Below are 24222 nucleotides of genomic sequence, written 5' to 3'. Positions count from 1 at the left end.
CCTGTGATGAAAGCAGCAGTGTGCACTCCTAATGTGCGCTGGCTTGTGGAATATCTGGAAGGAGCTCGATGACATTTCGTGACACCTGAGCACCTCTGGCAGTTTTTGTTTAAGGACAAACACTGAAGAAGAATTAAGTGTCCCCCACAGACTGCTAGAAAAAAAATATAACCTTGAATGAGATTTTTAGTGAAGCAGTAAAAATGATGTAACTTTGATACTGAATGTGGTATTCAATTCAGCTGTAAAGAAACTAACTTTACACAAAGCCAGTTGTGCAGTTATTTATACTGATTTAACACTTTTATTTTGTAATTCCTTGTGATTCTTTGCACAGCCAAGTCCCTTGGCTGTTACCAGTTATCAAGAACTTATTGAAGAATACCATGTGCTCAAGCTGATGCTTTTATTTAGTCAATCTGTTTTTAAATGGAAAGCAAATAAAAAGCTATAACTGAGGACAAACAGCCTGTGTGCAGAACTAATCGAGCAATTAAGCAGAAATATGTTTATGATCATTCTAAAACAAATTAATTAGTTTTTTGTAAGGGACAAACAAAATACAATCATGGCTTCACTGGAACATTTTAGTACGTAGCCATATAACCAAAAATAGTAAAAACTCAGCACATATTGCTAGAGGCATGAACATAGCTCTACTTTGGTTTCTTTAAAAAGAATGATAATATTGTCCTGTAGGGGTCTGTGTTATGATCCCACAGGACAAGAAATTCCAACTTCAGGAATGAGCAAAGGAATGCATTTGCTATTGGCTTGGCATAGCTGGGGTCAAGCTAGTGACCACAGGCCTGGCAACACTGGTCAGTATCTACAGTTCTAAGTATTAGAGTGTCACACGAGAGCTCAGTCATTATTAGCTGGCCTATAGTGCCACCTAGTTGCAACAAGAACAGTCACACTGGGTACTTTTTTAGCCTTCCAACTGCAATTCCATAACACTGCTGTTAATTTAAAAGATTTTACAAGAATTCAAACATCTGAATGCTCTGATTTTGAGGGGATACCAGAACGTCTGAACTACTACTTCTGTTGAGCTACTGGACAAGTGTTACAAGAATTGACTGTCCGGAATTCGGATAAAATGGGACCACATTACCCAAATCACCAAATTAAGATTGGTTTCGTGAATTTCAACAGGTTGCACCAGGAGGATGCCAAAGCATTACCCTAACAAATAAAAACCGCACAGATATTAAATTCAGAAACTAAACCAACACAGCGATGGCCAGCATTTTCATGCTACACAGGAAATTGTCACCACTGTATCAAACTTCATCTAACAGAATTCTAAGCCACACAGCTACTAATTATAGTGCAGGATGATTCAGAACGCAGCGCTGCCTCAAGCACAGGAAAACACTCATCTCTCCATGTCCTGACTCAGCCCACAGCCTGCTGCGTCTCCAGTCTAGTGTGACTAAGTCTGCAACAACTGGCTCATTCGTTTCTTAACCGACGACCAGCCTGAATAACTTCAGAGTCGATGTGCTAGCGAGAGGTGCGGTGCGGAGCGGAGCAGGTGGAGAGACACGGTTGGAGAAGCCAGCCATTAATACTGCTGAATAGGTCGTCTGTTGCACCGACGTCCTAACGCAGAGCTCGATGCTGTCCAACGCCCCGAGTCAGCCCAGCGGTGAAGAGCTGAGGCGGGGAGGCAGCAGCTCGCGGGGCTCACCTTCTGAGGGTCCCGGCTTCATGCCCTTCTCTGTCTCCGTCGCGGCTGCCTTGCTCTTCCTGGACTTCTGCAACGGAACAAGCAGGAACAGGAATCGCAGCAGGAAATCACTTCGTGCTCCCGTTTAAGAATTCGACAGTTACTTTATCCAACCGCGGTGGCGCGTAGGGAAGTCACCTTTAACTTTCTTGATAAAGAAACCCCTACAGCAGTGGTTCCCAAGCTTCTAACCTCCTCGGCGTCCGAACCCCCGGGGATCTCACAGCTGCCTGTCCTCCACACTCGGAGCAACACGCAGACACTGCGTCTAAAACTGCGCTGTGGTGCTTCTGCTGCCCGATGTCTCCCTTGCAGGGCGTGACCTGATCCCCATTTTTTTTTACAAGCTTTCCTCTTCAAGCACCCCATCTTTAACCAGAGACCCCACTGCTCTCCAGCGTGTTCAATCAACAGGTCGTACAGAACTGATGGCGTTGAAGCAGATGGAAAGTTGAAAAAATTCCTTCTTATCTTAAGAAATGTAGGAGAACAGCTGACGGCATCAGCAGAAGTGTTTATTTTAAAACACTTCATGGACTGAAGTGACTTTATTTATCTCTTTATTTATTTTACGGGGTAAGTCAATCGAACTCACGCTGACCTGCGAACCCATTTCTTTAGCAGGGCGTTTCCTGGAGCGATTTGAGCAAAGTAACATGCTCATGGGCGTAACAGCCATGGGATCTGCACTCACAGCCCTCCTGTCCACAATACAGAACCCTAAGTAATACCCCACACTGCATCTCACACTTGAGGTCCAACAGCCGGGCCCCAGAACAGACAATTTCAAGAGACAAATCTCAGCTGTCATGCTAAAGGTGTGCAATACCTTCCCATTTTTGGCCTTAGCTCTCTTCTCCTCCATTCTCTGGCGAAGCTTCTCGACTTCTTCCTTGCTGCCATTGAGGATCACAACGTCGCTGTCCTGAAAGGGATCGCCGCACTGCGGAGGAGGAAAGAGAGCACAGTGCTGTAAGAAACGCGCTGAGCGGACACTGGGATTCACGGGGGACAGCATGTTCCTTGGCCACTCCTAGGGGTCACCTGTGCCAAGCCAGGGGGCAACTAAAGCTTCTCAACCCTAAACCCCAAGCCAGCAAGCCTGTTCTTGTTACAGAAGACAACGAGGAGGGTACAACACACCCCCACGCACTTCAATCCAAACGCCTTTCACCTTAGTCTCCACTTGCGTTTCGTGCTTCATCAGGTTTTCTCTTTTTAGTCTTCGAAGACCAAGTGGAATGTACCCGTTTGCTCTTTTCATTACCGATTCCAGAGCAGAATCATATTTTTTTGTAAGGAGGGGTCCAAAAACGAACAATATTATACACAAGGACATACTGTTGCATTGTAAAATATAAACATATTATGCTTCAGTTGAAAATGTATGCTTTTAACAACATATACTAATATTCCATTTTCCTTTATTGTTTCCCACATATAAACACATCCGACCTGTGAAAGACCTACGTCTTGCACAGAATTCTCCAGGATTGGTTCTTCCATCTTTTTTTATACTTAATATTTTTGCTACTTGCATGAAACCCACCACACGTGTCCACGAATTAACAGTGAAGAGTATTCGTTTTCAATAATGTTCATAACTTGTAATATTTGCTGGTGCCAGCCTTCACAAAATTTGCTCAAATTCATTGTGAATAGTAACACAGAGTCTGATCAACTCAACAAACGTACGGACAGTGAAAGACTGATCTTATTTCTGCAGCTCCACAGGCTTCGTAAATCTGCTTACAGTAGAACCCAACTAAGATGGATCAGAGCTTGATAAATTATTGCCAGTACATCATACAGTTTACTATATACAGTAAATAAATATTTAGCAAACTATAAAATAAATGAACAATGCTTTAGAGCAGGGGTTCCCAACCTTTTTTCTTAGCTGAACCCCTTCAACCTAAATTATTTGCCTCAAGTACCCCCTTGAGATTTTAACTAAATCAAAGTTTTCAATAAACGCTACAGCAACCCTCTTGACATGCTTCTTTTCACTTTGTAAAATATCAATTTATTTATTTTATTTATTATTTATCAATTTATGTTATTTTTCTTACTCTTATTATGACACTGTTATTTATTAATAGGACTATTTAATTTGACTGACGTTTCCAGCACAATCTCACGAACCCCCTGCAGTACCGCCATGAACCCCTAGGGGTTCACGAACCCCTGCTTTAGAGGAAAGGGGACACTTGTCTGCAACCACTCTGAAGACCGGGCTATATACTCAGGACCCAAACACGTGCTTAAATGAACAAGGCAGGCAGATTAGGCTTGAATCTTATCAGTTTAATGGGATAATGGAGCAGGAGACAAACACTAGGGGGCAGATGTGCTTTGAACTATTTTAAGAGACAATGAGATCACAGAGACCCACGTTTGTTAAGTTACTCAGTATCCAGAATATTCAATCCCTGTTATTTGCTGCCCATGCCTCCCACTGCAGGATATTGTAGATAAACAGTCATGACCACTTCTCTGACAAAAGACACCATAAATGCTTCTTAAAATACATCAGGGCGTTTAGCAAAGAAGCACCGCATGAAACAACTAAATATCGTAATGCGTAACGCACAGAAATGTATTTTGTTACTCTTCTGCGCAGTTGATCTGCGTGTGCCCTGAGTAACACACAGACACAAAAACAGAATCAATTATTGTAGAAGGGGATGTGATGCCTCTTCTTTCGATGTTCATTTGCTACAAAAAGTATGAAAGAAAAGCCCTCCCAATGGGTACATTCTACCCATGTGCTTCTTGACTGGCACCAGCAGGTACCCATTTTGAATGGCACTGCCAAAATGACAGTATGAACATTTGTGACTGCACCAAATGTTAGGTAGCGGAATGAAGGGAGCAGTCTCTTCAGTTTCTTAGCCATCATCAAAGCAAGCACAGGCAACAACGTAAAAAACACACTAGATCAACAATAAAACACAAAGACTTGCAGCATCAGAGCCGTCTGAGGTTCACTGGTGTTCTTTCTGTGCACCGAAGACCTCATTTTCAACATTCTGTTCTATTTTGCACTGCCCGTTTAAAGACCAGAAACCAGAACGACTTTCTGGCTTAAAGACACGTTACACCCAACACTGCACAAAAATCCCAGAGCAGACCTTGAGCTGCAAGAATGGAACAAGCTACCCAGGCAGGTGGTTAAAGACAGTATCCTGACATCTTCCCAGAAAGGGTTACATGAAGCTCTTGGATAATTAGTGGTTTGCAAATGGAAAAAGCTAAAGAAGCCACACTGCCTCCTTGGGATGTGGTTCATAACTGTTCTTCAGCTCATTGCCTGCAATCCTTCAAGAAACATCTAGCTGAGTCTCGGACTAGTTAGTATGCAGGCCAATGGGAAACAAAGGCTGAGTATCCACCTCCTTTCTGTGACTCGTTGCACTTTCTTACATTCTAGAAATTCACTGATCCTCTGTTTTAACAGACCTGTCACACTGCAAACAGTGTTGTGCCAGTCCTGCAGGGCTACAGAGTGGCACTGCCCGTTTTGCAGTTTGCAAAACACATCCTACATGATTTCTCTCCTGCTCCCCTCCCTCAGGTTTTCAGAGCAAAAGTGGCAGTGTTCATGGGGGCTGTAATCATATCTGAGAAATGTTTCCCAACAGGCTAATGGGCACTTTCAAGATAATCCAGCACTTTAGAAGGCTGCCTGACAGATTGTTCTGTTAAGAGTCCATCACAGTAATAATGCACTCATTCAAGCACTTAGGTACGCGCTCATTATAGCATCCTTAGAAAAAAAAGTAACTATAAAATAATTATTGAATATAGGATCAAAAACCACCACATAAACTGTGCATTGGACAAGATATTCCTGGAACTGCGCATCATTTAAACAGACATGGGTAAAAATGAAAAATCGCTTCTTTTTACCTGAAAATCACATTTTTCTTTGCTACTGATCTTTTCTCAAGTTGACTGCTACCTCCTGAATTAATATGCACACACACCTGTTACAGGCATATATATAGTATATATATATATTCCACATCCAAAGAAGGCTCCACAGCCAAAACATTGGTTTTCTTTTCAGCATGGAAAGAACCTTTACTTTTTCCTATATACCTTTATGCACTTCTACAGAAGAACCTTGCAGATCGTAGCTGCTCCAGAAATGGTCTCTTTTTCCTCCTTACAGTAACACAAAACAAGCTCCAATGAGCCAGAGTCTATGTCCTGTTACAGGTTCAACCTCAACTGTGTTGTGAAAATATTAATTGAATAAACAATGCATACTTCATTGTCATTATCATACTATTCTATAACTAATGCTTTGTTCTATATTCTTTTTTGTAAAGAACACAACAACACAACAGTGTACAGTGGTCCACAAAATGGATTAAACAACTGCAGAAATTGTTTAAAGCTTCAGTGACGTGTTTATACTTTAAAAAATTCCCAGAATCTGCCTCTCACTCATGTTCCAGGTTACTCAAGACCAGCCTCAAAAATAGGCCAGAGCCCTGCTTTGCCTAAAAAGGTTGTAAACAGATGGGAATGTGTCTCTTTTTTTCTCAGCATTTCTTTGTGCTCTATTATTAGAGCATTACTGTGAATTACTCCATCTTCTCCCAAAGTTACTATGAAAGCAATCCATCTTTTTTTTTTTAAATAAAATGCCTGACCACTTGATGGACACTCCTTACTGCACCATGAGAGCACCAAGCGAAAGGCTAATGGGGGAAAAAAAAACCCGCAAACCATTATCTGAAGGGCTCAGGATGGGTGTCTCTGCCAGCCCTCACTTTCTGATCCAGTCAGCTGCTCACAAGTATCTACGATTTTTCACACCACTTGCCTGCCCGAGAGACGTTTTACAGCCACAGTTAACGGCTGCATACAGCAGGAGTCCAGGGCTGGAGCTCTAGAACTCTGGAACAAAGGCCGTGAGGAGTTACGAGGCATTTACAAGGAACAGATCGGAAGGGATCATCTGAAAGAGCACTCCAGTCTTTCCTGAGGGTACAAGCTACTTCAAAATAAAAAAGGGGGGCGATGACCAAATAAAATAAAACATAAATAAATATGAGTTAACTGCTAGCAAGACGTGCGGCACTGCTTGTGGGAAATTAAGTCCAGAGGCAGGACCAGAGCTGAGTAGTAACATTAGCTGAATATCTGAAGTAGGTTCACTGTGCTCACAAGCACCCATGAAAGTGTCTAAATCACTTCAATGGCAGTGAATTAAAATCTGTGCTTACTAATACTGTATATATTGGCTCAGATGCATGCTCTCTCTTTGTTCACTTACATCTCAGCACTGCGCTCACTACTGTACTCCATGACATTCTATTCATCGGCAGGTGACAGATGAGAGGAGGCTATACTGTAGGTCCCATTTAGCGTGTCTGGTAGCAGGTAGTAAGCTGATCTCGGGACCTCAACCAGTGGTGCCTTGAAAGAAGCCAGGGTATCAGCTTCAATAACAGGGCTGAGTAGGTGGTCCTGTTCTTAATGTACTACACAGTTTCCAGTTGCATCTTCTGGTACGTGCTGACTGTTGATTCTGAAGAGTCTCTCGTACTTCCCTTAAAATCTTCTCTTGCTGAAGGTCGGCATTTTACTTCCAAGATTGGGTAGGTAGATACATCTGGCGTCCCACAGGCCTATTTTGCATTTCTATTTCTCCACCTGGTCCAATACTAAAATTACATGCCCTGTATTCGCATTTCTGGCAGATGCTACTCAAATCTAGGTGCATGCAAATACTGATTTGGAGGTAGCCCTTGCAGTACTCTGTGATTGATTACACTGGTTTAATAGTTTAGATGATGCCACTCCAAATACTATTGTATTAAACTGTTATGACACCATGTTTGAGCTTTGATCCAAAATGCAAAATTTAGTATTTTTATTTTAGCATTGACTTTTGAGCAATCCATATTCAGAATTTTCTTAAATGCTTCATTATTTCGACAGTACCAGGTCAATACTGCCTTTGTCTGCAGTGGAAAAACTGGTTCAGGTGTTTGTTTTGAAAAGGAATGATTATTCCAACACCTTCTTTGCAGGAGTCTCTAAATATACAATTCATCCAGAATTCAGCAGTTAGAAACCTGAGCAGGACACGCACAAGCCTGGGAAATTTTAATTTTATAGCGATATCACAAATTGTAAAAGCACTTTGACATAATTGCTTTTAAAGCCACAACATCAAATCATCAGTTCACTTTCCACCGTCACAAACTAAACAAATCTCTGAATAGTTTCTTTCGTCATCCATTTGTTGTTGTTGAAGCCAATTAAAGAGTTAAATGACACTATTACAGCGCAAAAATAAAACAACAATCACAAAATAACCACCAGGGGCCCTTCTCATGTTCCCCTGCCAGCTCAATGTGACCTCTGTACGCATGAACAACACACTGAGCAACAGCAGGACTTCAAACACAGCAGCTGACCTGCTGGCAAACACAGCAGTCCTACACCTATTTCCGCAGAGCACTTCCTCTCCTTTTTCCTTAGTAAAACTCACAGCTGCTAGCAAGGACTACTGCAGCCCAGGTCACCACCTGAGAGCCAAAATGTTTTCAAGGCAGAGATGAGAGAGTTTGTGATAAAAGAGATGGAGAGAGGAGAGGGAGCCAGTCAGCAAGCGTAAGGGAGGGAGAGAGGGGGGGCAGGAGGAAGGGCGGGAGGAGGGGAGGAGATTCGGAGAGAGCTGCTCACCACAGATGAAGAAAAACAGCCCGTTTCCAGGCTCCGCTTCAGACTCCTGGGAGCCAGCCTCTACTGCAGCACACATGCAGATACGGCAGCGCAGGGCTGGCGGAAGCTCTCCCTCTCCCAGCACGGAGGAGAGACCCGGAGAACCGGAGGATACCGCAAGGTCAGGCTCCCCAGCCTCCCGGGAGTAAGAGCGGATCATGCCGGCGCGGCACCGGCACCCCTGCGAGTCCGACTGACCCCTCGGCAGCTGGACGGGCTCTCTCTTCAGGTGAGGCGCTTGCCAAACGCTGCTCCCCTCGCCGCACGCCGTTTCCAAATCGGCCCCCTCCCTTTCGGCCTGACTCAAGCGTGACTTTAGATTTTCTTTAAAAGGGGTCTTTGTGGATCGCAAGTCATGACAAAAAGTGAAGTGCAAAGAGATGACGCAAGATGAAACTATCCAAATAAGCCATAACCCAGGAAAAGTCTACTCCGGACTTTCAGTTTAGTTGGAACCCCCATAAATGTGAAGGAGTCTTTATTAAGGGCTACTACTCATGGTCAGGCACAGGGAATACCTTTCGAACAGGGTTTGAGCACCACTTCAGGGCTACAGAGTTTTAATGACAGTGTCCCTGCCACACACAGCTGACGCTGTGAAACTAGCAAGAGGCATTATCGCGCTCTCGCTGCGTCTCTATTCTTAAACACGACCGCCACAAGAGGAAGACCGAAAGCTGTTCGCTCGTTTCCTTGGCTCGCACTAAATCCAAGGTCAGATCAAATGATTGCATAAAAAAAACACAGCAAGAACTTAACTCGCATATCCATCATGCTCTCTTAATCTCTCACAGGTCTCCAGCAATTCAGCAACTATTTTATACAAGCATATACAGTGAGGCAGAGGGAAAGGTAAATAAATACGACCTTTGTTTTAAGACCAGGCTTATTCCAGTTCAATTAAGACCAGTAACTTCAAGAGGATACAGGATAGTACTGTACTCAACATGTGGTGCACAGTGAAAACATGCTGCAAGAAACATGATGGTATGATTTAAAATCAACTCATCTTACTTTTGGCAACTAATATCATAGTTGCTGTGTATAGTTTAGTGATCAATACCAGTAACAAAGTACATGACTGAGCAATACATTTGAGACCAACCCATTCTCAATATTTGCTGAGCACTTCATGCACACTTTTTTAAAAAGACACTAGTTAAGCCTGTTTGTGTGAGGATTAATAAGTTAAAAAACACTTATGCACTGTAGTGCAAGTCATACTAAGAATGACTCTAGTTTCCAAGCACTGAGTGTGGAAGACAAGCACAGCCTTAACCGGGTCTCACCCCCACAACCTCCTGCTAAAAAACAATTCAAGCAGAACAACTCTTTAAAAGTCAAATATAAAAAGGCTCTTTCTTTCAATACACAAATTGATTTTACAATAAAAAGGTTTATGCCTGCTTCAAATATGCTTAAGTCTTATTGGAGATCACTGTTCTCATATAGTATTATTTACTTTTAAGTACTTCAAATAATTAAAACACCGTTATCATTAATAACAACAATACCTCACAGATCTACATAAAACTAAACGGGGAAAGAAACTGCTACTGAAGTGAAAACACAAAAACAGCTTAATAAAGGACTATACAGGTGTTATTCCTTAAAACGGAAGTAAAAACCCATTTACACTGAAAGGTTTATTCTGATTGGCTTAGACAAAAATGAACTTAAAGACCAAAGAGTTAAGTAGGAGGCCACTCTTGGAACGTTTTATTAAAAAATAGGTCACAGAAATGTAAAAAACAGGAATAAGATATAAAGATTAAAATTGCAAAGCATACCTTGCATACCAGCATACCAGACTCCTCACTAGTAAATGAATCACAAGAGTCTGACCAGCAGGGCATTTGTTTTACTTTAACTCGGGACAAAAACTATGCACGGATATCTAATGCAAGCAACAAATAAATTGTCAGGAAACAATTAATAGACAAGAACAGCCATTTACTATACACTCTAGCGCAGAAGCACGAAATATTGGTGTTACTGTCCGTTGGAGGAGAAAAAACCCCCATGTAAAAACACTCCCAGGGTGTGGTTCGTGTCTTATCGCAGGGTGTGGTCCTGAGCTCACTGCACCAAACCGTCCATGCTCGCCAAATACCGTTGCAGTATTTGATGGAAACATCCGAGGTGTGACAACAACGGCGGGGAAGGTTTACAGAGGTGTAACCCTTCCTTTCTCCGAAACAATACTTTTGGTGCCGTTCATAGATGTGACACTGCTGACTGAGGACCGCCCAGTTACGAGTATCCGCTGCCTTGCCTCTTTCTTCTAAGAACTCTAAGGATGTGTTGCAAGTTTACTGATAAGGCAAGTTCCCCGAAATCCTTTAAGTTAGTAAGTCTAGTTTTAAAGACGGTCAGATTTGCAGATATTACTGCAAAGGAAATATAAAAAGATATGATGGAATTCAACAGCTGGTAAATGGCATTTAAGGTAGATGTGCAGTGTATTCGTGGAATCCTAAGTAACATATGAAGCAACACAAAAGATGGGACCTTTATCCTAGGTTGTTTACAACACAAATCCACAATGAAGTATCACAACTGTATAAATGACTGTAAGACAAATACGGTGCTCTAAGATAATTAATATAATAAAACTCAAGTTAAAAATCTTCAACTGTCAAGACTTCCACTCTCTTCATACGGAAAGCTGCATCCAACAAAATTCCTGCTTAATCTAACGGGAGTTTTAACACTCGGATTAAACAAACAAGTAAACAAACAATTAGGTTGCTGGGGAGATCGTTCTCTTGATGCTCATGTTATTCCAACTGCTAAACTCAAGGCATTCCTTGATATTTACACTGCCTGCACTACAGGGATTTAATTAAAACTTAGGAGGTGCTTTTTTTAATATTAAACACCCCCCTCCCAGGGTTTCGGAGACCTTCAGGGTCCCCTGGGTCCAGACAAAATGTGCTTTCCTCTGGGATGCTATTAACTAAACCAGGAGAGGAGGCTGAAGTGACCCTGGTGTCTGCTCCAAGTGTAATTCCTGCGTCAAACTGCCCAGCTCTCCAGTAGCAGTGGGAAGAACATGCCAGCATCATATTTTACACTAGACAACTGTGACTCGTCTGTGGAGCAGTTCTTAAAAATCAAAACTTGCAGCAAGTGTAACGCACAACTTCCTGTCGTTAAAACCAGAAGGACATTGGGGCGGAATCTGTTCCGTCACCACTACTACAGGCTTGTTCGGTGTTCAAGTTGCAAAATGATAAGCCTTGTGGGTTTTCAACTCAGTCGTGACCTTTGCCGGCTTTATCTTGACACAGATCATTATCAACATCCTTTCCATTCAAAAGTGAGCTTTTCATTAATTCTCACTTTGGGTACCTCAGAATGCACTGCGCAACCAAGCTGCCAAAGGATTAAGAATGGAAACTGGATTTAATTAAAACTGTGTCCCTGTAGCCAATCACAAACGCCGGACACCTGATGGCAGCTTTTCATTTCCCTACTGGAGAGACACCACTGTGTGTCAGGTTTCAAGTCTGCAACTGGTAGGTGGCTTAAGGTTTTGAGTTAACCCTATACTGAGCCAAACAATCAAAAACATCACAACTGGAGCTACAATGGCAAAGGACAAACGTACCAATCAACACACCTCGAGAACAAACCGAATCTGCATTGTCACAGACGATAAAAAGGAAAAACTTGCAGAAACGCTAGCCCTGTGTGCCTTGTTTTGAGAACTGTCCTGAACTGTCCTAAAGTGTACGAATTACCATCCTCGTTTGATAAAATATTCGCTGCCCTGATACTAAACAGACTTATCCGCTTTGTACCGCCAGGCTGAGCAAGCGCGTCGCTGGTGGGAGAATATTATGCTCCAGCTTCACAGCACCAAGCGGAGTTTCCTGGTCTGCCTGGGAATTTGCATTCTGGTCTGCGCTGCCATTTACGTGAAGGTGTCCAGTTTCCGCAGGGGGCGGCAGCAGGCCCCTGTGGAAGCCGGGAGGTGCAAGCTTCAGGCGCGGACCTGTTCCTTCGCCTTGGCCGGCCCAGAGGAGGCGGAATGGCACCAGAAGCAGTGTCTGGAATACGACGAGGCAGAGGCCTCCTTTCTGAAAGGGGAGCTGAACTGCTCCCGCCTTGTAGAAGACTTCCACTTCATCACCTCTCCCCTGAGCCCAGAGGAAGAGGAGTTCCCGCTGGCCTTCATCCTCACCATCCACAAGGACCTGGAGATGTTCCTGCGGCTGCTCAGGGCCATCTACGCCCCACAGAACGTGTACTGCATTCACGTCGACAGGAAGTCGCCGCCGGACTACAAGGCCGCCGTCGCACGCCTGGGCCGGTGCTTCCCCAACGTCTTCCTGGCCTCCGCGACCGAGGACGTGACCTACGGGGGGTTCTCCAGGCTGCAGGCCGACATCCACTGCATGAGAGACCTGCTGAAGTCCCCCGTTCCCTGGAAGAGGGTCGCCAACCTCTGCGGCCAGGACTTCCCCACCCAGAGCAACTGGGAGCTGGTGCGCTACTTGCGGAGCAAGGAATGGAGAGACAGGAACATGACCCCGGGAGTCAAGCAGCCGCCCAGCATTCGGCAGCGCACACAGCTGAAGCACAGGGAGATCAAGGGCTCTTACGTGGTGCAGCTGAGGGAGAGGAAGGAGCCGCCGCCACATAACCTGGAAATCTACTTCGGGACGGCTTACTACTCTCTCACCAGGCCGTTCGTGGAGTTTGTGCTGCACAGCCAAATCGCCAAGGACCTGCTGGAGTGGTCGAAAGACACCTACAGCCCCGACGAGCACTACTGGGTGACGCTTAACCACCTGCCAGGTAAGAGCGGTCTGCGGCTTTATTTTCACATTTCAGAACGTCCCGTGTCCAGCGGTCCCGTGAACTTCGGCGACAGCTCGAGCAAATTCAAACGTTGCCTGCGAGTCAGCGTGCTCATTCTAAAAAAAAATAAAGAAAGAAGAGCCAGCTGTGCCACGTGGAGCAATGAAATGTGGAAACACACAATCCCATGGACAGCGAGCGAACGGCGAGCAGCTTCATGCAGCTGTGGTTCCCTGTACACGAGCTGTGAAGAGGGCACTTCTTGGCCACGCCAAGCCAACACAAAGGCCTTTAGGGTGGACTGCCGTTGTCTACAGTGGCTGGCTCCCCTCTTTTTGTGTGCTGTATCTTGCTGCCCGACGTGCGATTTTCACAACGCACTTGTTTCTTGAACAGCTCGACTAACTGAAATAAGCACCCTGTACATAAAGCCTGGAAGCCAAGAGCTTCTTCAATGGCGACTGTGGAGGACATGAGGTGCAAACGAAGGAAACTATTACCCAGCCTTCCGCTGTGGAGTGAGAAACAAACAGCTCAGCCTGGCTGGCAAGTGCGGCCGTTTGGCAAACTCATAGCAGCAACGCTCCTATAACGGTTTAACGCTTAACGGTTGACGAACGTTTATTTGGTTATTCTAATTGTTAGTTTTCACCCCCAAAGTTGTTAAACCGACTAAAAACCTTGAACCTCCTATTTTTAGCCACAATACGTACTGCAATATTTAACATGCTCTACTACTACAGAAGAACATAAAGACTGAGTGCTGTAGAATGATCTCTTCCTGCAGAGCGCACACATAGGAAATGCACATTTGCGGCACTGATAACAGATAAGCTCACTTTGTAACTCAAAGCAGCGTGACAGGAAGAGGAGGGCACGCCAATTCGTTTACTACTTAAAACAGCAGATCCTTGTCTAGAAAAGACTGCTGGCCTTTTCTGGTTCGGAAAAATAACTGAAGGACCGCACTGCGATTGAAACGTTCCAAGTCTTGTTAGCACACGGTGTTCCAACCCATGTGTCCACAAGTGTCCACACTTAACCTTATTTTCTTTACTCTCTGCACTAAAACTCGGGAGGATACTCAGTTTGTCGGGCAAGAAATGGTAGCTTGTTAACCTCTAAATTCCTCATTTCCAAACTTCGAAGACGTTGACTCACAAATTCCTTTTTTCCCCACTTACCTTAATGTCACATAAGAAAGCAAAGGCAAAGGTCCGGAAAGAGACAGCCTAGTTATATAATCAGCTGCACCCGATTAGAACTCTTTATTCAGGAGTTTCTTACCTGTTCTCTTCGATCCCTCCAGTGTTGCATAACATTATAGCTACCATCAGTGAGCAATAAATGCTTCCTGCCTCTGTGGCAGCTTGTTTTTTTAACCGTCTCTGTCCTGTTCTTCCAGAGGCTCCAGGGAGCCACCCGAACGGAGGCTGGGAGGGGGATATTCGAGCGATTAAATGGAGAGACCAAGCGGGCGCATCCCACGACGGCTGCAAAGGTAGACACCTGTGAGGCCTCCACTCCTCCCTGCCACTGCAGGATTGACACAGATGCTACCACGAGTCCTTACAACTATATAAATTGCAGAATCACATCTCATATATTCATAAGTCACACCGATACTTTTAAATCCCATTACGTTCACAATTAAAATACGCAAACAAATCTAAAATGCATTTTTCCCCCAGATAACTTAAAACTCATGGGCATTTCCTAAGATATATTGTACTCCTAGAAGAAGAGGGACTAAAACCTATGATATTATTTATTTTTGAAATATCATGGTTTTATATGTTCATTGGTCTCCTTGTGCATGTTACCTCCTGTTTTATAAAAGATGTATGAAAAAGGGCGCATAAGAGTAACAGACTCAGGAGAAGGGATGCAGCTATGAGTAATACACAAGAGACCGGGAGGAGAGCAACTCTGCAAATTTGATTAAAATTAAATAAAATAACCAGGCCTTGGAGGAGAAATAATGTCAATGTTTGAGCTTTAAAGACAGGGCAAAATCCAATTATGAGAGCTTATGAGCAACATGGAGCACTTAACTGGGGACTATTGTTCCTATGTTTGTGCAAGCCAGGTGCTGTATCCCATTTCCTCCAATCCTGAAATTACAGCTCTATTTGCAATCTGGCTAATTCCCTGTCCATTTCCTCCTTGTCAGTCAGCTCCAGCAGGTGCAGGACCTAAATCACCACAGCCCTCACCTCACTGTCTGCACATGCAAAATCAGGGCTGAAACTCAGGTGCACCCATCCACACAGAAACAAATATTAAAAACAGGTGTCACAGGAATATACAATCATAGCGAAGCAAAGAGACTTCCATCTTCCCTCTCAGAAAATGCTACTAGCTGCATCATTTATGACAGCATTTCATTGCAACAGGGTTTATGTGCACTGTAACACGTGAGGCAGATACTCTGCAGTGAATTACACTGTAAAAACACCACTGCTACAAGGGGAAGTGAAGACAGGCAGCCTGAGTCACTTGTTAAGCAATATCACCACAAAGCATTTGCTAGCTCTAACATGTAGGCCACAGGAGTGGTTTTCAAATCTGGAGCCACGACCCCTAATGGTTTTTGTTCCAAGCGAGCTGGCAGTTGCTCGTCCGATCACTTGCTTGAACAACCCTGAGCCATTCTAGAGCCGAAATCTATACAAGGGGTCTAAATAAAGCAACATGTTTGTCCAGTGAATAAACTTTTAAAAGAATCCGTTCACAACACAGTGTGAACACAGGCTGGCAGCTCACCATCTTTATTCTGTGTCTCAGGCCACTACGTGCGCGACATCTGCATCTACGGGACAGAGGACCTGCAGTGGATCATCAGCAGGAACAGCATGTTCGCGAACAAGTTTGAGCTGAGCACCTACCCCCAGGCAGTGGAGTGCTTGGAGCTGTGGCACCGCAAGAAAGTCCTGCAGCAGGCGAAGGTGCCCATCGATCCTGCCTGGCTGCTTGTGAAAGAGCATAACCACACAAAGCCTCTCAACATGTCCAACAGCCCCTAAAATGGAGTCTCTCTGTTCTGTTGCCGTGTAGGCCTAGAAGCCTAGACAGCAACGAGGAGGATTCGCTGTTCTCCGACTCTTTGCTGTCAAAAACTCTCTCTGCACAACGCACCACGACGTTGACGCTCCAGAGCTCTTGATTCGTGGCCCATTTTTCAATGATAGACAAAGGAAAAGAGCCAAGAAGAACCCTTTGCTGGGGTAGCAAGACTGAAAAGCCACGTGGACGCACTTCAACACATGCTGAGCATCGACGGCAGAAACCAAAATCAAACTGCCTTAACGTTAGCTGGTGGAAACATCAAGATAAACTTTTTTATAAAATCTGCAGAAATGGGTCAAATATCACCAGGCTGTAATGCAGCCGAACACCACACCTCTCCAGCGCCACACACTGAAGTCAACCCTGGGCTCCAGACCTCATTCAGACCTGCACTGCAAAAACCACAGGGTCTCAAACGCACCTGAATGTCTGAGAATTTTATCCTGCTGAAAACGGGCATTAGAAACAATTTCATGACTATGCTGGCGCACACTGGAAACTGTGAGGAGGGGGAGCACACCTTCAGCAATGTCACATTGCAGAACTGGGCTCTGTCCCTTGCAGGATTGTAACAGTGACCTTTCAGGTTTTGTCCGGATGATGTTTTAGAAAACGTGCTGTGTTTATTATTATTATTATTTTGGTTTCTCAGGTTTATTTCATGTTCTCAGTTACTGTGCACAGACAGACACTGAAAAATACTTTAAGGGGCTCCCATGTGTCTCAGCCAGTAATGCCAGTCGCTCAGGTCACAGACCTGCGCGCTACGGTCCAGGTCTGTCAAGTTGAGCTGGGGCTGTGCTCCTACCTGACCGGGGCACTGGGACACTTGCACTGCTGACTATACAGAACAAGCGGAACTTAAGTCACCAGAAGAACAATCACAACTTCTATTGGCACCACTTTTTCAGCCTGTTGTCCAAATGTCCAGCCTTTCCATCAAAACTGATCTTCTGTACATTCAACGCAGCTTTACTTCACAGCAATGTTTTTTCCAGACGTAAAAACCATGCAGTACTCAATGAGAGCAGAAATAAAAAGCTTGGAATAAAGTTTGCACTTGAAAGGACCTGCAATGTTGTTGTAAATATCATGATTATTTTACATTTTACTCATCGATCTACCTGTAAGAAGTGTTTTGCCAAAACACGTTCCTACAAGCTACAGGAAGACCAGCAAGATCTTGCTAGCCAGCAGAACCATGGATACCAACTCAACAATGTAACTTTAAAGTAGCAATCTGGAATTGCACTCTTATTAATTACACTTTTAAATAAAAGTTACTTCAACTCACTTTCATGCTGCAAGTTAAGAAAGGGGTTCAATTTCACAGTTGTACTTAAATTTGCTGAAAGAGACATTAGGGGCTTTGAAAAGCTTATGTTCATTTACCCCTGATCTGTGGCTTTATACAGCTCTATCCCCAGGAAGTTCTGAAACATCCCTGGTGTGTTTGGTTGAATCCCTGCTTGAAATACACCTCACCAAGGGACTTCACAGACATTTGAGCATTTATTCTGAAAACAGGTGAACCACTACTACCGCACAATTGTGTGGCTCTTTAAGGTGATTTTGTGCCACTAAATTAATTTAGGATGGCCACAGCAAATATTCTGAATTCTTAGGAAAAAACGTCTCAATTTTTCTTTCTTTCTATCTAGTTGCTTTTTTCTGTTGTTTTTTTTGTTTCGAATGTATGCAGTAGGTTGTGTGATCAATATTAATGGCTATTCAAAAGCGTCATGACTGCAAGTCTGAAACCAAGGCACTGTATGAATCCCTCCCTTTAAAAAAGACAAAAGTACATTTTCAAGGTACAATACAAACAGAAAATAGCATCCCTGCAACCTGATGCTCTGAATTTGAAGACAACAGATGGTCACTGAACTCAGTGTCTGTAAATCAGTTTGTATTTAACCTGCTGCAAGATCTGAGACAGTGCCTTTATGCTCATTGCTGTGCTGACCGAATCAGTTCTACCTTACCTGGGGAATAAATATGCCAAGTGACAGCTTAGCAAGAGCTCTGCAGCAGAAACCTTCCATCTCTTGCCCCCCGGTACTGCGGCTCGCTCACTGACGTGGCTCTGCTTAGCAACATGCAAACACAGTTGCACCAGGGGTGGACAATGGAGGTTCCTGCCACTGAATCAGACTGGCCCAGTCCACAGAGCCACAGAACCAGGACAACCAGGGTGGGTCCACAGGGGCTGGAGCTGGGAAGTCTGTCCCTCGGCTTCCCGGAATGATATTTCCGAAGAAGCCGGCTCGTACAGAGCAACGCACACTCACGGGAAGCAATCTCAGGGGGCCACTGGCAACCCTACGGGCTCTTGAACTCATTCCCGTCGTGTGAAAATAATAGGATAACCACGGAGACTGAAAGGGGATCATGGGTGAAATAAAAAAAAATGTTGGGCATTAATGACAATTTCACATTCATAGGTAAGTGAAGCAATGAAGAGAAATGCATATATATCGTCTTAACAGTATTTGTTTGACAAGTAAGACAACAAACCATACATTTTACAAACATCCCTTCTAAAAATACCCTGTTAAAGAGTCAGTGGACAGTTATATTCCTCCAAATGTTTATTTAAATGTAAAACGCAATACGACTCCTATCCTAGTACGAATCCTAGGTTCAGGCCCCTTGGGTACAGTCCCCTTTTTAACACTGCAGAGGGTTTCACCGCTGACTGGAAACCGTTACACACTCATGCACACTCATTCAGGCAGGGAGCAGAGGAAGACAGCTGAAGCCAGCCATTCCAAACTCATCACACCGGTTCTGTTAAACGCTAAACCAAGGTCAACCAAGGTCAGATTACTGTGAACCCATCATAGTGGAGCCCACTGCCATCTTCTGCCTGCTGCACCTCCTTTATCCCAGCTACTACAACTGTGCAGCCGTGCAGCAGGGCCCATTTACAGTATCGTTTTATTCAAGCCACCACCATGACAACCATTATGTGCTCAAGCCATGATGTGATAAGGGACATGCCAACATGAGGAATCCCGCAGAGGGCCGACTGAGGATCCACACCCCTGTCCCACTGAATAGCAGATCATTAACTTTCTACTGAGCCACAGCTTTAGTTAACTGCTAACCCCACACAGCACAGTTACTTTAGACTATGTTGAAAGAACGGGGGAGTAAAAACTAATCTAAAAACCACTTTAGAAACGTTAAGCCAGAATTTATGTCCAGGAGCACAAAGAGAATTACAAAATGCTTAAACACGTGTGGAAGTTTGCAAATTAACAAAAAAGGCCAAACTATCTTTCACCTGTACACTAAGTAAATAGAGCTCCGTTGGACTGATTACTAATGCAATGGAAAGCGATTCAATTACAGCACTCCCCCAGAAAAAGAGCTTTCTTTTAAAGCTGCTGAATACATTTGGAAAAGACATTTCCAATTTTAAGTAAAAAAGTGGGTTTTCTTCTCCTACAATATTTCCTGGGAAGTTACTGTAATCATCACCATTAGTGCCATTTCAATAAAAAAAAAAGTCAAACATTCCTCCCCCTCAGGCTGTGGAGAACGACTTTGGTAAACTGGAGGTCACAAATGTTTAAAACAAAGTACTAAGGACTGAATGCTGAGAAAAAAAAGAAAGAAAAGCTAAAAAAGCTAAAAAAAATCTCATAGCTTTTCCCTTCGGACTTCAGACCAACGTTTCCCATGGCAGTGGAATTAGGCCACATTTTTCACATGCAACCCTGCACAATAACTAGCACTTCAAGGAAAAAGAGCTTTTAAAGGCACTGGGAGATAAAAGCTGGATCTAATCTACTCTTGCATACATACATAGAAATCTACATTCACAAGAGACAGCTAAGCCCAAACAAGGTCGACAATCACTTTAAATCTGCGTGCTTTATCAGTGTAATGTTAAAGCACAAGATCCAATTATACAAACAAGTACAGTATCCACGTTGATTTGGTTAGTCATCACAGTCTCTGCTATGAAAAACCAGCAGAACGTGTTTCAAAGGCAAACAAGTAACGTCTTAAAACAACAAACGTTGACAAAAAGTGCCTCACCGGCATTTTAGACCCATTTGAGTTGCTCTGCCAAATTCAGGCCTTTTCAGTAGACCAAGGAAAACAGCACCGCCTCATTTCTTACAATTACAAAGTCATATTTAGTGATCTACAGTAGCGGAAGAAAAGGCATAAAATGACTGTTTAGCAAGGCAGGCAAGTGCACCCTGGAACAACAGAGGATGGAAAAGACCTTACTGAAACGGCCTTGCATAAGCTCTGAATCAAATACTCCAGCAGCTCCTTGTTAAAAATCACAACAGCTGGCAATTCATGTGTCACTGCACAAGCACTTTGAAAGCATGGGACTGTGAACACGCACTTTGTTGAGGAAATCAGGTGCCTGTGAGAGGCGAACCAAGAGGGGGATGTTTTTATTGCACTTTCAGGGTTTTGCATGGTGTCCATGTTACACCTAATGAGATGCAGTGGGTTCCCAAGCTGCATCAGCGAGAACTTGGCATTTTGTTTGTGGGATCCAGGTCACTGCGTCTGAGCATATTGTGGAGCTCCTGTTTTATCTGAAAACCACAGCCCAAGATACAAATATTTAAAATCTCCAAGGGCCCTGATCCAGTCAACCCAACTGACTTCTTCAGAATGAGAAATAAAACAGATGCCAGAAGACACAGATGGAAACAAATGTGGGAGAACATTAAAATCCAACAACAGGAAGAACTTGTGTATCTAAAGCGTTGTCCAGAATTGGCTGGATGAGATTCTTCTACCAATGAACTACTAACTCTCATTTATATCCATTCTTATGTTCAAAAAGCACTGTAAAATGTCCTTGAAGTATTTTGTTATCATGGAACATATATAGTTCAGGAGGATCATATCACCGACGTCTATTTAAGAAAGTGACACAAATGCTGTTTTACCTCGAAAAAAACAAGTATTGGAGACATGGTTTCACTATGGAATTAAATGCATGCATTTCTTTAAAAGACTAAGAAATTCTGAGCCTAGAATTTCTGAATTTTTAAAGAAATGGTGGGGTTTGATTTTGTTTAATATTTAAGCATACACGATAATAACACCTAACACAAATAGCTGGCCAACTAATCTAAAGGCGTAACAGCTTCCTGAATGTACAGATCGTAATGTCAAACAACGAGCTGGCAATTCTACAGCATGACTGCACAAGCCAGGTCAGAAATACCTGTTTTTTCAAGATAATACGTCATTTTTGTCACTTTTTTTTGGTCAGAATTTCTGATTCTATTAGAAATAGTTTTTTTTTATTTTTAATTTTCTCTCTTCCTCATTTTCATCTTATTCTCAATGGGACCTTCTCATTAAATATAACTTAGAACCATTAACTGGAGAAATATCTAACAGTGACGCTCGGCTGCACATTGTCACAATGTACCTTTAACGCTGAATCGTTCGATTTGTGCTTCGCAGTTAAAAGCACTAAAACTCTGCTGATTATGAAACAAAGCCACAGCTTTCCACTTTCCACATTTCAACAACAGTGAGTGTGGCCACACCAATCTCTCGGACAGCTCGGAGATCATGCCGATAACTGACCACAGAGCATTCCTGTCCTTTAGTTCACTATCCACCACATATGCGTGTCGAATTTCTATTCATGATGATTTCTGAATGCAGCTTCACTCTTTTCCACAGAATGGAAATGTCTATGAAGGTTACTATTATCACAACTACAACAGTGATTAACATAAATAACGAGAAAAAAAATATTCCCAAAGGAAAAAGAATAAATTTAACTTCCTGTTGAAGACCTAATTGCATTTTAAAGGGAAATACAGTCACAAAATCGACGATAAAAACGTGGAACACGTGATTGTATATCACAATAATATACAACGGCAATTCATAAGGAATTTTCCCCCAAAAAAGAAGACATTTTACATTTACGCCATAATTAGTATGAGCCATGATCGTCAGGATCTAAAGGGCTGTACCAAGGGAACAGTTAACTGGACTGCATGAATGTACAGGGTGCTGAGCAGACGCTGCAATGACATGAAGTTACAGGCACTATGCAGAATATAGCAAAGAAAAGCAGGCCAACGGTTATCACTCTTAGTTATGGGATCATGAAGATGAAGACTAGAGTAACATTCTAGTCTCTGTGGAGTTCAACAAAGGAGCTTCAGGGCTAATAAACTACAAGACACAACAGCTGACTTTACCACAAACTTCACCAGCACTCACTGGGATGAAACAATGCTTAGCAAACCCTGATAATATATAATTGCTAAAAAAGCATAGGTTAATTAACAGTCTGTATTAAAAGTAATACATTACTCAATATGTCTGATACAAATGAAGAGTGCCACTTATCAGTGTATGAATGTTAAAAGTATAAACACCTAAAATGTTACAAGTAAGGTAAGTAATTGGGTGTCTGTGTCACACTGGGATTTAAAACTTCCCCACATGGGGCAACAAAAGACAGAAAAAAAAACTTTCATTTAAGCTTATCTATGATAATAGAAGAAGTTCATACTTTCACATAACCCAAGTTACCTGCTTAACTTATTTTCACAGGTTAAATATTAACCTATTTTGCCACACCGACGTTACACAGAAAAATGAAGAGTTATTGAATGACACGGGCACATCCAAGGAAAATTTGTTTTTTATCTGGAGTCCGTTTTTGTGCCTTAATGGCTATGGCTTGAGACAGCCAGCGGCTCTTACAAAGGTCCACTTGTTGCAGTCAGATTGTACAACCCTGCATACTTTTCTTATCTCCGGCCTGCTTGGCCACTGTTCCTGGCACCCACCTCCTGGAATACCTCTGGACGGGCAAACAATTACACGGCTATTTCTGCACGTTTGTTAAACGACCAGCCGGCTCCGCAGCTCCTTACCTTGTGGCAGATTTCCGTCTTGACCTCTCTCAGCGCGCGCTCGGAGAACACACAGCCACAGGTCTGCAGGAAACAGAACCTGGAAGCCGAAAAGCGACAGCAGAGTCATGCCATCACGTCAGTAATACCAGGAGAGTCGAGAGCAGGAAACGACTCCACTTCGCTCAAAAATGACAAGGAGTTCGACTGACATCCCCCCAGGGATTGTTTTTTAAACAGCCTCCTGTTGAGAGTGACAGCACAAGGCATGTCAAGTTCAGAAAACTGATTTTTTTAAGTGGTATTAATTAATTAAGTGGTATTTATTGGTATTAATTAAGTGGTAATTAATGTATTAGTCTGGGAGGTAACTTCCATCTGTCATGTTCTAACCTCTTTTTGAAAAACAGGAATGCAGGGCAGTCGGCTTCTATCAAACTGGCAAACAAGGGGCATGACACACCCTGCATGGGACGCCAGTCCATCGCAGACAAGCTATCCTAACACGAATTCCCTTTTTTTGGTTCCCGAATGTAAGTCAAACAGATACAAACATCCCTTTGTTCCACTATCCATTAAAGCTGTCAATGCAGATGGCAAGGATAAACACCATTTTTGACCTTTACAAGCACTTGTGTGCAATATGTTTTGTAATGTGTCATAAACGTTATATGTTATGTGTTATACATGTGCAACAGAGTGATGTGCAATGCTTTTTTGTTTTTTTGGGTGGTGTGTGCATTATATTTAAATGTACAGAAGTGCTGCACGTCCACAAAAAATTTCCCTCGGAGGACAATAAATCTTATCTTAAAAAATATAGTTGGTAATATTAAACATACAAAGAACTATGCAGTACGGTCTTTATGGGCATTGCTAAGGCAAAACTGGAAAACTCTTTTATTACAAAATGTCTGTATGCAAACAGACCACAAAACCTGGAGCTCTAGAGCAGCAAGAGTGTGAGGCGATGGAGCGCGATACAGT

General features: G+C 43.2%; 2 protein-coding genes across 2 annotated transcripts in view; one reads left to right on the top strand and one right to left on the bottom strand.

Annotated features, from left to right (window-relative positions):
* The window catches only part of rtf2 (replication termination factor 2), a 29005-nt gene that overhangs the window by 1645 nt on the left and 3138 nt on the right, over positions 1-24222 (bottom strand). Inside the window, exons 5-7 of the mRNA XM_006639733.3 lie at positions 23257-23335; positions 2565-2678; positions 1697-1763 (exon numbers count right to left, since the gene is read on the bottom strand). Of these exons, the coding sequence (XP_006639796.2) occupies positions 1697-1763; positions 2565-2678; positions 23257-23335 (260 nt within the window). The remainder of the gene's footprint in view (positions 1-1696; positions 1764-2564; positions 2679-23256; positions 23336-24222) is intronic.
* gcnt7 (glucosaminyl (N-acetyl) transferase family member 7) lies at positions 8226-17436 on the top strand. The gene is made up of 4 exons (XM_006639677.3): positions 8226-8711; positions 12295-13288; positions 14697-14792; positions 16079-17436. The coding sequence occupies exons 2-4, from the start codon at positions 12328-12330 to the stop codon at positions 16315-16317; spliced, it is 1296 nt and encodes a 431-aa protein (XP_006639740.2). The 5' UTR covers positions 8226-8711; positions 12295-12327; the 3' UTR covers positions 16318-17436.

Source organism: Lepisosteus oculatus, chromosome 16 (genome assembly GCF_040954835.1).
Source record: "Lepisosteus oculatus isolate fLepOcu1 chromosome 16, fLepOcu1.hap2, whole genome shotgun sequence".
In the NCBI taxonomy this organism is placed as follows: Eukaryota; Metazoa; Chordata; class Actinopteri; order Semionotiformes; family Lepisosteidae; genus Lepisosteus; species Lepisosteus oculatus.
This window is presented reverse-complemented; position numbering and strand designations above follow the sequence as displayed.

What these genes read in the sequence shown, in the direction of transcription:
- gcnt7 (XM_006639677.3), top strand. Translation starts at nt 12,328, where the DNA reads ATGCTCCAGCTTCACAGCACCAAGCGGAGTTTCCTGGTCTGCCTGGGA. An exon ending in GACGCTTAACCACCTGCCAG is followed by an intron (nt 13,289 to 14,696) that starts GTAAGAGCGGTC and finishes CTGTTCTTCCAG; the next exon opens with AGGCTCCAGGGAGCCACCCG. An exon ending in ATCCCACGACGGCTGCAAAG is followed by an intron (nt 14,793 to 16,078) that starts GTAGACACCTGT and finishes TCTGTGTCTCAG; the next exon opens with GCCACTACGTGCGCGACATC.